This window comes from Ochlerotatus camptorhynchus, unplaced genomic scaffold (genome assembly GCF_037179485.1).
Source record: "Ochlerotatus camptorhynchus isolate MF236.1 unplaced genomic scaffold, CSIRO-AGI_Acam_v1.1 ptg000064l, whole genome shotgun sequence".
In the NCBI taxonomy this organism is placed as follows: domain Eukaryota; kingdom Metazoa; phylum Arthropoda; class Insecta; order Diptera; family Culicidae; genus Ochlerotatus; species Ochlerotatus camptorhynchus.
The window spans coordinates 2,774,781-2,789,869 of NW_027040554.1; the positions used below are offsets into that span (position 1 = coordinate 2,774,781).

General features: G+C 36.5%; 1 protein-coding gene across 3 annotated transcripts in view; it reads left to right on the top strand.

Moving 5' to 3' along the window:
* Positions 1-354: 354 nt before the first annotated feature.
* witty (without maturity) overlaps positions 355-15,089 on the top strand; it is a 51,363-nt gene continuing 36,628 nt past the window's right edge. The window contains exons 1-2 of one of the 3 annotated variants that reach the window (XM_065216533.1): positions 355-715; positions 13,530-13,644. In XM_065216533.1, coding sequence (XP_065072605.1) covers positions 13,584-13,644 — 61 coding nt within the window. In that variant the 5' untranslated portion in view covers positions 355-715; positions 13,530-13,583. The remainder of the gene's footprint in view (positions 716-13,529; positions 13,645-15,089) is intronic. The other 2 variants (XM_065216534.1, XM_065216532.1) reach the window with 2 other exon arrangements.

Consider the following 15,089-nt stretch of genomic DNA (forward strand, 5'->3'; position numbering starts at 1 on the left):
CTATTGCTGATATCGCAGCAGCTTCCTCCGGAAGATAATCTATCTTGTTCAGACAGAGGCTGATACGAGAACAGCTTCTGATTTGCAGCCACCACACACGGATCCACTCTGTTGCTCATCTTCGCCAACAACAGGATCCGGCTGCTATCAACCGAGAGAAAGAGCAGGAGCAACCCCAACATCATCGCGTGAGAGGACCACGCGCGCGGGAGAAACAACCCGTGAGAAAAACCCAACCCCACCAAGAAGAGCAAACTGCCTGTACCTACTGTGGGGAGCTGCTGAAAAACTTTTTGATGTATTCCCTCTTCATCTGCTCTGCTGCTGGTTCCTCCGGTGCGCGTTGCGTTGCGTTGGTCGGGGATAGACCACTCTAGACTCATTAGATTCGACGAGGCCCCTTGGGTCGCTGGTTAGTTTAGCTTAGAACGTCGTCGAGTGCAGTCCGCGCTCGCCGGGAGTCCCAGCGCTAGGCAGAGCCAGAGCTTCATCCGGCTGGTGGTGGACTTTTGTGAGGAAGCTAGCTATCTTCCTTCCTCAGTATTAACCTGCCGCAGTTTCCGGCGGGTAGGTCAAAGCGTTTTGGTCGTCGGTCGGTCGGTCGGTTTGATCGTTGCGGGCCTGCGTCCCGCTCGAGAGTTCCGGTTCCGTTTACGGTGTGTGTTTTATGTAATCTTGTGTGTGGGTGGGACGGACGGACGGTACCCGGTGGCAGGTGCGAAAGTGTGGTGTTTTAATTGAAGAATTTGCAAAAGACACCAGGTGCCTCCAAGGATGTAGAGCTGCAGAACCTGGCCATCGCTTGAAAAGTGGACCTTATTGTTTTTTCAATTTAATGTTATTCAATGATATGTATTCGTGTGTGGAGGCTGTCCTGATCGGAGAAATTCGCTGCTGCACAATACCCACATGGATGACCCTGGTGATGATGGTTGGGTGTGGGACGATAGGACTTTCGAAGGTTTATTTGGCTTCTGTAACATTGAAAAAAGTGTAAACGGATCGTAAATGGTTTCACTTACCCGAAGTTGAGTGAATCGGTCCCAGCGTTAAAATGTGAAATCGAACAAGGGTTTAAGCTGAGAACCGCTAAAGCCGTTTGTGTCATCACTTTATCAGATTGTGGTGATTTATCTGGAGTTGTAAAACATCACAACAAATGAACCTCTGCATGCTCAAATTCCAACGAAAACGTAATTTTATTAATTTTGCTACGAAGCGTAACGGATTCTGCAATGGATCTATTCGACCATGTGCTTCAATGATAATCGATTAATATTAATTTTCTGGAATCTCTCGCCAGGTCACTCTAATGTTTGTCACAGTCATTGATTCGAATTATTTCCTACGAAGATGATCTGACTTGTTGAACATTGAATAAAAACTAGATACACCATTCGACCTTCGGGTCTGTTGAAGGTCCATCGCCTTATTTTGAAAATTATAATTGAAATTTGAATAGTGTAGTTATTTTGATTTTTGTATAGGAAAAAAGTTGTGAGCCTCTTGTTTATTATGATAAGTTTGATACATCAAAAAAAGTTCAACAAATTAACTATTGGAAGGAAATGTAATAAATTTGATACATCAAAAAAGTTCTATTTTTTGGTTAACAAACTTGGTTCAGGACCTTACGGTATCACAATAAACAAGGGGGTCCAACTTTTTTCGAATAAAAAAATCAGGATATGTGGCATCGCTGTGCACAAGTCTATTATGAAAGATAGCATTAAATTTCATTCTTGTTACACAAAAAGCAACGATTTATCTCAACAGCAAACATTTTTGTGATGTAATCAATTTATCATGTTAATTTTTGTTTTCTTTAGGGGCTGCTCACAAGCCACTTGGACATATATTTTGAGATATTTTAGATCAACTATGAACTTTGGATACTAGCTAACCCACCTAAAATTGTCCACGATATATATGAATAACCCTTAGCACAAACTCACCCTTACAAATTATTCACTTTCAGATTTTTCAGAATTATATTTGTATTGAAAAAAATATAAACGAACCTTAAATATTCACACGTTGCTTTTAAAATGATCATAATTGCTAATGAACTTGCTCGCTCAGGAGGAATACACGATTATACACTATCAATAGACTAGTGACAAGTAACAATTAAAAATTTAAAAAGCTGCAATCTAATCCTGCTGGATGTGGGCGTCTATAGTGGAATACCTGTATAAAGAAAGCGAGAAGGATTATCAATTTCCATTTAATTCCAGTACCTTAATTGCTTATCCTTGACAGATACGCGTATTTCGTCTACAATGTGCAGACTTCTTCAGTGTCTTGTACTAATATTCAAGATTTGATACAAGAAGTTTGTACATTGTAGGTGAAATACGTATATCTGTCAAGGATAAGCAATTAAGATCGTGGAATTAAATGGAAATTGCTAATTCTTCTCTCTTCCGCCTTACGTTGGGCAGACTAAATTAAAATTGTTTGATTATTTAAGGCTGAGAAAGCCGTTGCTATCAGCATTCATACACTCCCAGTCGATACCACTATCTGTAGTTCTAGACCTTTTGTCTTCGCCGATGTTTTTGTGCTTAGAAGGTCCCTTCTTCAGGTAATTGTAAACATTAAGGGTGGTCCTTAAATTATTTGATATTCAAAATAAAAAAAAACTTTCTATTTTTTTGGAGATAAACAATAATAATAACAATAATTTTTTGGAGATGAAGTAGCCCGTGGCTAAAAATCTCTTAATAAGCCGCTCTCTTCTTAAAAAAATGTTCATAAGAAGAAGTTTACCGACCGGGAATTTTGTTGTTGTTCGGCATGTTTTTATGTTCTAAAAATGTTGGGAAACATAATCAAAAATCCAAGAAAATTAGTTATTATTATTATTATTTATTAGTGACACTTTATCACTTCTGTGACATTCGTGTCTCCAAGAAAAACAGTTGCTTCCTTAGATTCCTTAAAAAGTTTACATTTAAAAATATCTCATCATGAAAAAATCGAACTTTAGCAAAACCGAATGGTCAATATTGTATAATTTTTTTGAGATCAACTTTATGACATAATAACTTTAAAAAAAAGCGTTTTTGCAAGTGAGTTTTCTTTAAAAAATTATAAAAATGTTACTTTTTGGATTTTTGGCGTTTTTTTCCAATTTTTTTTTTGCAGATCCAAGCCGTAATTATTTTTTTCTGAGCGGTGAATTTCCCCTTAAACAAAGTTTTAGCCGAGTTAATTTTAAGCAACTTGAAAACTCATTTTTACTATCTCTCAACGTTTATATTTTATAGTTATTTTTAGAATTGAAATAGGGTGTACCTGAACAATTTTGGTTTTTTGCTCTAAATATTTGATTTCAAATTGTGAGGAATATAGAGTTTATCAACACTCCGAACACGATGCCTCCGGTTAAATGTGTAACGGCAAATTGACAATGTTTGAAAAATCTCAGCAATTTATCAATATATTTTAAACCTTTTGATACCGAATAACTCTACTTTGAAATTCGATAATAAATGGCTGAGCTATGGTTTTTCAAACATTGCACGTTTGCCGTTACAAATTTTACCGGAGGAATCGTGTTCGGATTGTTAAAAAAATGTTTCAAATTTCAAATAAATCGATATCTCTTAAGGGTCACGTGATAGTAACAATTGTCTTCATAAAATATGCATTTTGAAATGGTAATTACTCAGCATGGGGCAAATATACTCAAATTTTCAAACTATAATTTGCAAGGGCACAACTTGGAGTATATTATACGAATAAAATTAGGGAAATTCTACTTTTTTATCTCCAAAAAAATCAGTTTGATTTAATCTTCTATATACTTTTGAAGCTTTTTAAAACGCAGTTTTGTTTAAATAAAAAAAAATGTACCTTAAAATAAAATTATATATTATTATAAACAAAATTAATAAAGTCAAATTGATTTCATTGAAGTTAAAAGAAATACATTTTTTCGGATAACGTTCTTCAAGATGTGCCCTCTTAAATCTTGGATTGTAAGCTTATGTGTATTTGCTCTATGGTGAGTAATTTCCTTTTAAAAAGGGCATATTCAAAAAATGAAAACATCCTCCTAAAGGTTGCTCCAGACGACCCTCACGAGCAGGCATGGAAAATCATTAGCATTCATTTCGTGCATTCATTTACATTCATTTGCCCCTAACTTTTTTCATCAACAGAATTCCGCAAAAAAGATGTATGGAGCTTTTGTAGATTTTGTTATTAACTACAACTTTTGTTAATAACTCAAATCCGTATCTCTTATGCATGACGAACCAGAGCAAACAGATTCCACTACTGTTTTCAGGGAATTTATTTTACATTCACTGAAAAACAGTAACGAGTTCTGCCCGCTCTAATTCGTGATGCATAAGAGATACAGATTTAAGTTACAGTCAAAAGTTGTAGCTAAGAATAAAATCTACTAAAGCTTTATACATTATTTTGTGGATTGTTGTTGATGAAAAAAGTTAGAGGTAAATGAATGTAAATGAATGCATGAAATGAATGTAAATGATTGTCCATGCCTGCTCACGAGAAATTTGGTGCAACATATTTTGCGCTTAAAAACAAAATTTTCAGTTACACCCTAATTCAATTTTGATAAGTTACTCTAAAAAGAGAACGTTAAGAGAAAACAATTGTGCGACTTAGATGCTTAAAATTGTCTGAGCTACAACTTTTATTATGAGCATATGTCTGTATTTACAGAAATAAGAAAGTTATTTTTTGAACATCAATTAATTTAAGGACCACCCTAATGTTTACAACCACTGGGATATTTTAAGCACAAAAACTTCACCGGAGACACCAATCGTCTAAATTTTACAACAATCGTTCGCGGACTACTTCCCAGCTAAATTCCCATACTTAACCACTGTAATGGTGGACAGTTTAATAAAAAAAATAATAATACTGTTTTTTTAGTAAATGGACAGTTTAAGAACTTATGATTTATTATTTAACATAAAGTGTTGCCTTTTGCATGCAATGATTTTGTTATTGAAACCAAATAAATTTTTAAACATGATACGTTTTTTCCTTGATTTGTTTTCCGTCGATCTTGTTTTCCGTTCTGAGTAGGGTAGAGTGCTACTTCGTCGTAATCGTCTATTTCCGTTCTATCGATCAGAAAATATCAATTGTATAAATGATTTCACCGTGCACAAATCATTAATTGGTTTGTTTCGATACGTTAGTTCATTAGCTACAACATAAATCCTGTTAAAGCGCATTGTATGAAAATTTACGGTCATTGTTATCAAATCAAAAGAAGCGCTCCTAGCGAATCCCCTTTTTCTACGTTTATCCGTAGGACGAAGAAAATCTAATGGCGTTTTTTAAGAATCAAGAAGCCGTATTAGATTTTAAACAATATCTCAATAATTTGTGACTCTTTATCAAATCCAACGGTACGTATGGAAAGGTGAATAAATTTAAAAGTCACCTATGACAGAAATATTCCATTTTTTTGTATGAAATCGTTCAGAAAAGAGCGGTAAAGCGTGAGTTGTGCTTAGTAGGACGGAAATTAGATCAAAAACCCTACCAGGAGCCGGAATTTTCTGAGGCATAAAATCTCTGACCACGCCTTCATGTAAACTTGTTGGTCGCCGGTCCATGAGTTGATGGGTCGATAGGTAGGGTCAAGGTGTGGGAGCTGCCTCCCTAGCGTCGGTGCATTGGTACTCAGTACGAAAAACAAGATCGACGGAAAACAAATAAAGGACAAAATTATGAGGTTGTATTCAAGACACAACGACAAACAGATTTGACGTAGGATTACGAAAGGTGTTTTTGATGTCACAGCCAAAGTATAGTAAATATTGAATTAATTTAACTTCGGAAGCAGTTTGAGAGTTCTGTTTTCGAGATGCTCTGTTGGTGTCCATGTAGCCTGGACGATGTGTCTCAGATAAAAGCTGTTACTTGAAGACTTTAGTTTACTCTTTTATCAGTCATTTGTGGTCTTGAAAAGGACCGATGGGTTGAAAGCTTGAAATCCAGTTTAGAACAATGTTGTGGAATTCCTTCCTCGAGTTCTTGGAGATGATAGCGGTACTCATGCCTTGCACCTGGATCAATTGGTGAACAGTTTGGTGAAGGGCGATGGCATAGTAGTCCTCAACTGATGTTCTTGGAGAAGGTGGAAGCAGTGTTCATCCCTTGCATACAGATGATTGAGATTCTGTCAAATGATTGAAGGAACATATATATACTATTGTTTTCGTTGTTTTGTGAACTATTACAGAATATTTACCGATTTTTTTTTTTTAATTTCACAATCACAAAATCTGAGCATACCGGACGGTACCTACGTTTATGCTTTTTTATGCAAATTTAAAGCCCCTCTTATTAAGAAAATTCGGGAAGAATTTTATTGCATGAAAAAGGCAACAGATTTGTAGAAAAAATTCTTATCGATTGGCGTATTAAGAATTAAAATCCATCATCTCTGGATCAAAATCAGACTACTTTCATACCGCGACCGACTTTGGTTTTTGAAATTGCACCCCCAATGTTGTCTTAAAATTACATGGTATGTTAGATTTAAACTTATGGGAGCAAGTATCCGATTGATGACATTAAAAAGTTTCCAGAAAATACTCTTTATCAAATTTATGATGGTCCTGAAAAGGAACGTTTTGTCGTGATGCTTGAGTTTGGAACAGTGACGCGGTTGGCATATATGGCCACAGCGGCTCATGACGAGCAACTGAAATCCGATCAGTAGCGGTGCAACTTCTTCCTCCTTCTTCGGCGAATGCAAGCTCGCGCTTGCGGGCAGCTTTTCGTCGTATACTGGAGAACAATCTACAACGCCACTCGCCGAAAGCACTGCGGCTGCTGCTGATGATGACCACTGGACACCAAGCATGGGAAAATTCATTCACTCCCGCGAGCTCCACAGAATCAAAATAGCCATCCTCGCCTACAAACAGATTGCCGAACGAGTGTAAATTCTTCCTACCAAGTGACTCTGCAGCTCGACTCAGAACTGACAGCAGTAGAAGGAAATAAGGATAAACTGAAAGGCAGCCGAACAATTTTCTCTAGCGAGGGAGACCCAGATTGAATGCGTAAAATCCGAATGCTAACGATTTAAATAGCCGAGTCAGATAGTTTTTGGCTCACTGATTTAAATCAGTTGATTTTTCTCATGCTTGCTGGACATTATCACTCACCACACGCAGTGATTGAATAAACGCCGTTTGGTGAGACTGGAGTGAATTCTTGAAAGTGAGACTGGAGTGAAAGTTTGAAATCTGTGTTAGGGAAAGCTTTTTTTCTCTTTATCATAGAGATTTTTAGCCGAAGACTAGCTCATCTCTTCGTTAGGGAAAGCGCTTTTCGCAGTCAAAAGGTGATAATTTTCATTATTATAGCAACAGTTGCACATTCGTGCAATTTTCAATAGTGACCTTTTGAAAATTGAAAAGTGTTCATTTAAGTATATTCGTAGATGTCATTCCAAGAATTAATATCCATACGCTATTGACAGAGTTATAAGTGGTCAAAAACTGACCACTTTTCGTAGCGCGGTCGATTTTGGTTATTTGAAATTGCAGCCCCCCCCCCCCATATGTTGCCGAAAGACGTAATCCTACGTAAAAAAAGATATTTGTTTTTTATGTTCCGAATTCCGAATAAGATTAAATCTCAGAATTGTTAAGATTTTTAATAAACGGGTAGCTAAAACATGTCCAAGCTAAATTTCTGGATCATTAACTTCAATTTGTGCACGGAATCTTTAATAAATTTTGGTGTATAAATTACATTGATAATTTAATTTAAACAAACACTAACAGGTTTTCTTTAGCATATTTGTTTGAATTTCCTTTAAATCGTTCAAAAATATACTCAGAGCACGTTTCAAAATTCATCACATTTTTTGGGTTTTCCCGTAGAATGTTCCATTATTCACTTCTTATCCTTAAAAATTTTCCTAATAGTTTGCTTAAGTTAATTTGAAATGTTTCTCACCATATTCACGGTATACCCTTCAAAATAATCCTAGAATTGTCTTGAGAATTTCCTTGGAATTCAGTTCATTCTGAAAATGCCCTAAATTTTCCATGTAATTCCATTAGAACTAAATGCAGAGTTATTTAATTACTTGGATCACTTTTCGGAATGGATCTCATGATTTGAGCAGTTCAAAATGACGTTACATACTACACAAGCTTTGTCGTGGATCAACATTTTGATTTTTTTTGCTTCTAGATCCTCGAGAAAATAGGGTCTTATTCATGCTTAGCTTGAAAAATCTGCGTCATTATTGGGTTATTTTTGTAAAATTGCTGGTAGAAGGTCGATCCAAACCTCCACGACAATATGATTAATTCTTTTGGCACTCTCTTCTACATTTTCTTGGAATTATCCTCAGAAATATTTTCCTTTTGATTCTCCCCAAAATTAAAATGATTTTTTTATCTTAAAATTTCATCAGAATTTCCTTTAGTCAGAATTAATATATAAGGGAAATGTAGGTAATGTCGGCCTACATGTCCCTAATTTGGGGCCATACATTAATTCAGCAATCGACTAAATTTTCAATAGCGACAAAAAATATCCATTAGTACCGTCCTAATGACGCGTTCATCTAGATAAAATTGATAAATAGCAGACTTTTAGCGATGGGCCCAAGTTAGGGACATGTAGGCCGACATTACCTACATTTCCCCTATTCTCCTCAATATTTCTGTGAAATCTTCATCGAAATACTGTTAAATGTTCATCAAACTGTCAGAATCAATAAAATTTGTCCAAGTCCATGAGTCATTTTAACCAGAAGCTTTATTTTATAAATGTAGTATGTTCACAGGCGTAGCCAGAGGGGAGCAACTACAAAGTGTTCGGCAAAATAGCGTCCAGACCAGTGTCTGTTTTTCTCATTTACCCTCACACGCACTGACTGTCAGCCAGTGTAGATGAATTGCGTTTGTTTTGAAAATCTTCACCGTCAACGTACGAGTGAAATGAACAAATGAGTTCATTATCCATCGACGAATACACGTTTGTTAATATCATCAACGCTTGAGTTTCCAACTCAAAATTGTCAAAATCGGAAACTATCCTCAAAAGCAAAAAAAAAAAAAAATCAAATTCATTTTGCCATAAATGATTATTTTGAATATTATCGATCGCAGAGGTTAAAACCTCGATACCCAAGTAACAATTTCCAGTTGAAGAAACGCTTTCGTTTTGATTTTGTTCAGCTGCATGTTGAATAATAATTGCACAATGTGTTCACCACAACTTTTATAAAACCCTTGTTTACACTGGTTTGGAGAACCTATACAACTGCAACACAAAGGTGTTGTCTAACGTATTCAGTAAAACGTTTACCCAAAATCAATTTCTTGTTGAAGAAACGCTTCCATTGTGATTTTATTCAACTGCATGCTGAATAATAACTGTACAATTTGTTTATTACAACTTCTGTAAAACTCTTGTTTACACTGGTTTGGAGAACCTGTTCAACTACAGCATTATATGTATACGCGGTATAGGAGTAGAAGCAACCTTTATACAACGTTTATAGATGCATATTTAAACTCAAGCTTTATTATTTTGGTGAAAGCTCTTATACAACGTTTGTAGACACTTCTTGACAGCTGCTTTGAAATTTAGTAGAGAGTAAACCTGAGAGGCGTTTGTTGCACTCTTTTATGACTCCTAAATAATCATTGTACAGCAAGCGGTGAAAAGCGTTTATAGCACTTTTCAATGACTCCTTAATAACCGGATAGAAGCAACTTTTATACAACGTTTATAGATACATATTTAAAGTCAAGCTTTATTGTTTTGGTGAAAGCTCTAATACAACGTTTGTAGACACTTCTTGACAGCTGCTTTGAAATTTAGTAGAGAGTAAACCTGAGAGGCGTTTGTTGCACTCTTTTATGACTCCTAAATAATCATTGTACAGCAAGCGGTGAAAAGCGTTTATAGCACTTTTCAATGACTCCTTAATAACCGTTGTGTAAGTACTCACAATATTCACAGATTAAAATTAGTTTAACAATTGTCGTGGTACGCCAAAATAATTGCTTGTACAGTTTTTATTAATTTAATTTATTTGTGCACATTGAAAAAATATGTAATTATGCCATAATGTGAATGTGAATCTGTGATCATGGAGGTAGTAGTAACAAGCATCTGTTTAATCTTTGATTGATTTTTTTTAATTAATCTCTCTAATCATTAATTGAGAGAATTTATCTAGAAATGTTATCGTTGATTATATGATATATGTCTTAAATTAATGTTTGGTGTTATTAAACCTATATATAATTTACCTCTACTCCACCGAGGGTTTCTCGAAGCAAGATTCGAACTCATGATCCCGGATTGCCAGCCGCTTCTGTTTCCATCTGCTCTATTCTTGAATACATATTTTGATCATATGAGAGAAGTATATGAAACTCATCTGGAGTGACTTCTCTTGCAGTCGAATAATCATTGCCTTATGGTCATATAAACGTGCCTATCACTTGTGCTATTTTTAGCAACAAAATTGTGGTTGGTGGTTGGTCGAACGTAAACAATCATTTAAGAGTGCTCCAAGCAGCTTTTGAAGCGTTTAACCAAAAAGGCAATACAACTACATTCTTGTACAACTCTGGAAGCTATTATTCAACGTTTGATCAACTCAGGTGTTTTATAAGAGCTTCCAATGGTTTGTTTTGATGCGTTTATTCCACATCCTATATGGCTCCTGTCAAACAGTTTAACCGAACGTAAACAATCATTTAAGAGTGCTCCAACAGCTTTTAAAACTTTTAACCAAAAAGGCAATACAACTACATACTTGTTCAACTCTGGAAGCTATTATTCAACGTTTGATCAACTCAGGTGTTTTATAAGAGCTCTCAATTGTTTGTTGGGTATTATCATCAATTCTGCAAAAGGCAATAATCTTCCATCGATTTGACTAAACAAAGCAACATAACACGTTCCACAACGGTATATTTTTGTAAAATGAAAATAATCATTTCGCATTTGATACTCAAAATCATCCTTCTTTGAATGAACAACTCTGCGGTTGCCTTGATCAAGAGCATGTCATAATGTTAAAATTCAAATTCATGCAGCTAGTTGGTTTATCTTTCAAGGTTGCCTTCATTTTCAGCCTATTTCAAGCTGAACATTGCATTAGGTCCTAAGTAACATTGATCGATTCTTTTCGTCGATTTTCACTGAACCGTTGCTTGATGTGTTTGTCGTATTATATGCTAGAGAAAAGCTTATTTTATCGATCTATGTGCTGAAAATACATGGGAATGTCTTTATATGGCCGTGGGGATACAAAGAGAAAGTCAAAGTAGAGAATTTGTCAATGTACTTAGGACCGAATGCAATGTTCAGCTTGATTTGAGTGTAGAAGAAATGATTTTTATCAGCACTGCTCCAGCTTAATTGGCGTTGACGGTGACTCTGTAGCTCTTTACTCCTATGAGAAAATCCATAAGCAAACGTCAGACTGTGCGTGAAACATGGCGGACTTTGTACTATCCTTTCACTCCACCGAAAATTCCCATAAGAAACTATCTAAATTTGCTGGAAGAGCAAATTTTTCGACGGTGCCGTCAACGCCAATGGCATTAGTTCAAATCCTCCATAGTGAAACAAATGTCACCTCCTCCCTAGTTGAAAACCTGGCTACGTCCTTGAGGATGTTGAAATTTTTCAAAGTCTGACAACTTAAATATTTCTCTCTGTTGCAGAATCAATCAATAAAAATACTGAAAAATTTTAAACCAGGGTTTTTTCATATCGTGGGAGATTTTCCAAGTCTTGAAATCTGCTAAAAAAGGTCAAAAAATCTTATGTTTATTTTTTAGCGTCTCAGAATTTTGAAAATTCACTGAAGTATCAAGATCACATCTTTTTTTTTTCCTTGATTTATTGGACACATGGACTAGGGACCAACAGCTTTTACTTCCCGTGATCAGAGATGTTATGCCTCAGGGATTGAACCCTGGCTCTTTGAGGTGAGAGGCAATTACGCTTACCACTACACCACCGGCGCCGCTAGTAGATCACATATTAAATGTCAGCTATTATTTCATGTTCAAGATTTCTTACACAATCGCTTAGATCAATCTTTTTTCACATCGGAATTCAGACCAATAGCCTTCAGCATAAATATATTTGAATATTTGTATGATTTTGATACTCAAACTTATTTTAAAAAACTGAGGTTTCGAAAACTTTCGAGGCATAACATCTCTGATCACGCCTTCCTTCAGAAAGGAAGTAAAGCCGTTGGTCACCGGTCCATGAATTTATGGGTCGATAGGTAGGGTCCAGGTGTGGAAGCAGCCTCCTTGGCGTCGGTACGAAAAACAAGATCGATGGAACACAAATCAAGGGAAAAAATGCCTTTGAGTCGTTGCTACAGGATTTGAAATAATCGTTATTAGTTTCATAAACCTGCAATGTGAATACTCTTTGATAAAATTCAAAACGCTACAATTCTATTGTGATAAAATATGTGAATAATTTAATTTTTAGAACCATTTAAGCAAAAACGTTTTTGAGAATTTTGTAATAATTGTGAAAATTATTATTCAAACATTTAAATGTTGGGATAGTGTACGCGTACCCCAGACAGGGAAACTGCAAAAATTGGTGAACATTTAAAGTAAGGCCACTGGTGCGCCTCCTGTAGTTGCGATTATTGATCTATTATTATTTTTTCATTCATCACGAAATCCCGAACGGATATAGGCTTGAAGAATTCGACTGAGCGTTATTCAGTTAGATAAGTTCTGCAGTTCTGGTTTCAATATGCACATTTTGATCAATTTTAAACCTCGCGATCATAACTTGGAAAGAGTTGTTCAAGTATACCACGTTTATAAGAAAGGCGGGTAACTTAGTAATAAAATTTCCATGGATTATCAATTGATACAGAAGAGCCTGAAAATGATCTGTGAAATTAGTCTTTATGCAATACAGACAGTAGAAAGAATATGATTTGTGTAGGCTTGTGACAAAAATTGGTACAAGTTTATTCATATGTCGCTAAAAGCGTTTTGCAGTAGAAATAAATAGAACACTTTTATGCGTTATTAAGAAATTAATGAGATGTTTTTTTGTTGATAACTGAGCATGCAGTAGATTCAAATCCAGAGTGTTTTGTCAAAATCATTAAATAATAAATGCGGTAAAAAACTAGTTTTAGTGAAATAACTTCCAGTCAAAAGCTATATGATTTCAAATAACACTGTCGTAAGAAGCATTACTTCAAATATAACAAAACCATTTTTCGACAATCCATCGTTGTACTGCAAATACACCATCCGGCATTTTCTAACTTGACCGATCGTTCAGCTGAGGGTCAACTGAGGCAGTAGTGACATTTCTCCTTCCAAGAAAGGACATTTTCCTCCGAACGAAAACAGCACCGACATAACCGACACACCGTAGCTGGCAAGGCTTATCCTCGCTCTCTCCTTCTGTATCCTCTTCAATTGACACGTTCTCTTTCTCTCTCTCTCTCTTACACTATGTTTTCCTTCCTATTGCAGTTTCTATTAATGGATTTCCAGTGGTGAACAAGTGACAACAAAAAATCGGATAAAATGAATAAATTTTATGCGATTTTTATGCTAATCATTCTGATCGCCCTCACAGTTGAGCCGGGTTTGTGAACTTTCAACTTTTATATGTATCACCACTTTACCACCATAACACACCACAGTCAACATACAGTCATAGCCTCACAGAGCCGACCGCAATCATTCCATGTGCTGCACCGAAGAAACCAACATCACACACCCTCTGTCTGGTTGGGTTGTGTGTATTTTCCAATGCCCACCCAATTCAAGTAGTCACCGTCGTCATCGTCGTCGTCGTCGTCATCGTCGTCGTCGTCGTCGTCGTCGTCATCGTCCTTGTTGCATGCAAAAAGAAAAACAAAATTGAAGGAAAACCGTGGGATCGCGCTTGAAGAGCGATTGAACGAGTAACAGCGAGAGAGCGAGAGAGCGCGATAGGGAACGGTCGTGTGAGGGAAGGGGACAGTGAACAAGGGTGAAATTCGATTTCGTGTTACATAAACGCGGTATGCGGATGTAAACTTTACAACGACCAACGAAGGATCGGATCGAGTTGGATTGGAAGTTGGGTGGCTTTTTTCCCTGACTGCTGTTGTTGTTATTGTTGCTGCTGCTTCACTCGCTGCTATCAGATATATTGCAAAGTGATAGATTGCGCTGGCTTTTCTTTCTCGCAATACGCCGTATATATAGCTCATCAGGGATTTGTGCTATTCCAACGAACCAAAGAACCAAACGGGGACGGTGACGGCAACGACGAAGGCGACGTGCTCTTTGGCAAGTTCCAGTAATTGCTGTCCGGGAATTGCAATGAACAGCCGCACGGATATACGTCGAACAATCATCGATCTTGGAGAGGCAGAGATGTGCGGAATGAAAGTAGATAAGATTTTCTAAATTGCTTCTCTTTCGGATATCTATTGATCCTTTTTTCCGGTTCCCATCTCATTGAGGTAAGAGGTAAGAGGTAGGATTAGTTAATGGATGGTTCGCGTGCTGGGGAAAATTTGAAATGACTGAGCGGAAATGATGAAATGATGGGCAGAAAATTTATTAGCCCCATCGAGAATGATTAGTTTTCGTTATGCTTGACATTAATCAAGATCTGCCATCGAGAATTACACTTGATTTAGCTGCCAAGCCAGAGCCAGAGCCAGATGAACTTTTAACATTTGGTTCGATTCGCCAGAAGTTTGTTTCATTGATTAAGTCTGGAACTGGAAATTTACGCCTGTCTTCAACTTGTTGTTTAATGAGCACTTTCTCATTGCGAGTTTTCCAAGTCTGTGCCATTTTTTTTTTGCATCACAAAATATACGAATGCATAACTGATTGAGGGTTAGACAGCTGTGGAAGTTTTCGAAAAAACACAAAGCTTAGAGCAGGCGTTATATTCCAGTAAAGGCGTAGTAGTCACAAGATGGAGAAGAAAAAGAAGGACTGTATCATTTGATTGTTATAACTGAATCAATATTAATATCGAATTCATGCTCAATCAAAATGCAATTACCATAACACATCGATATCCAA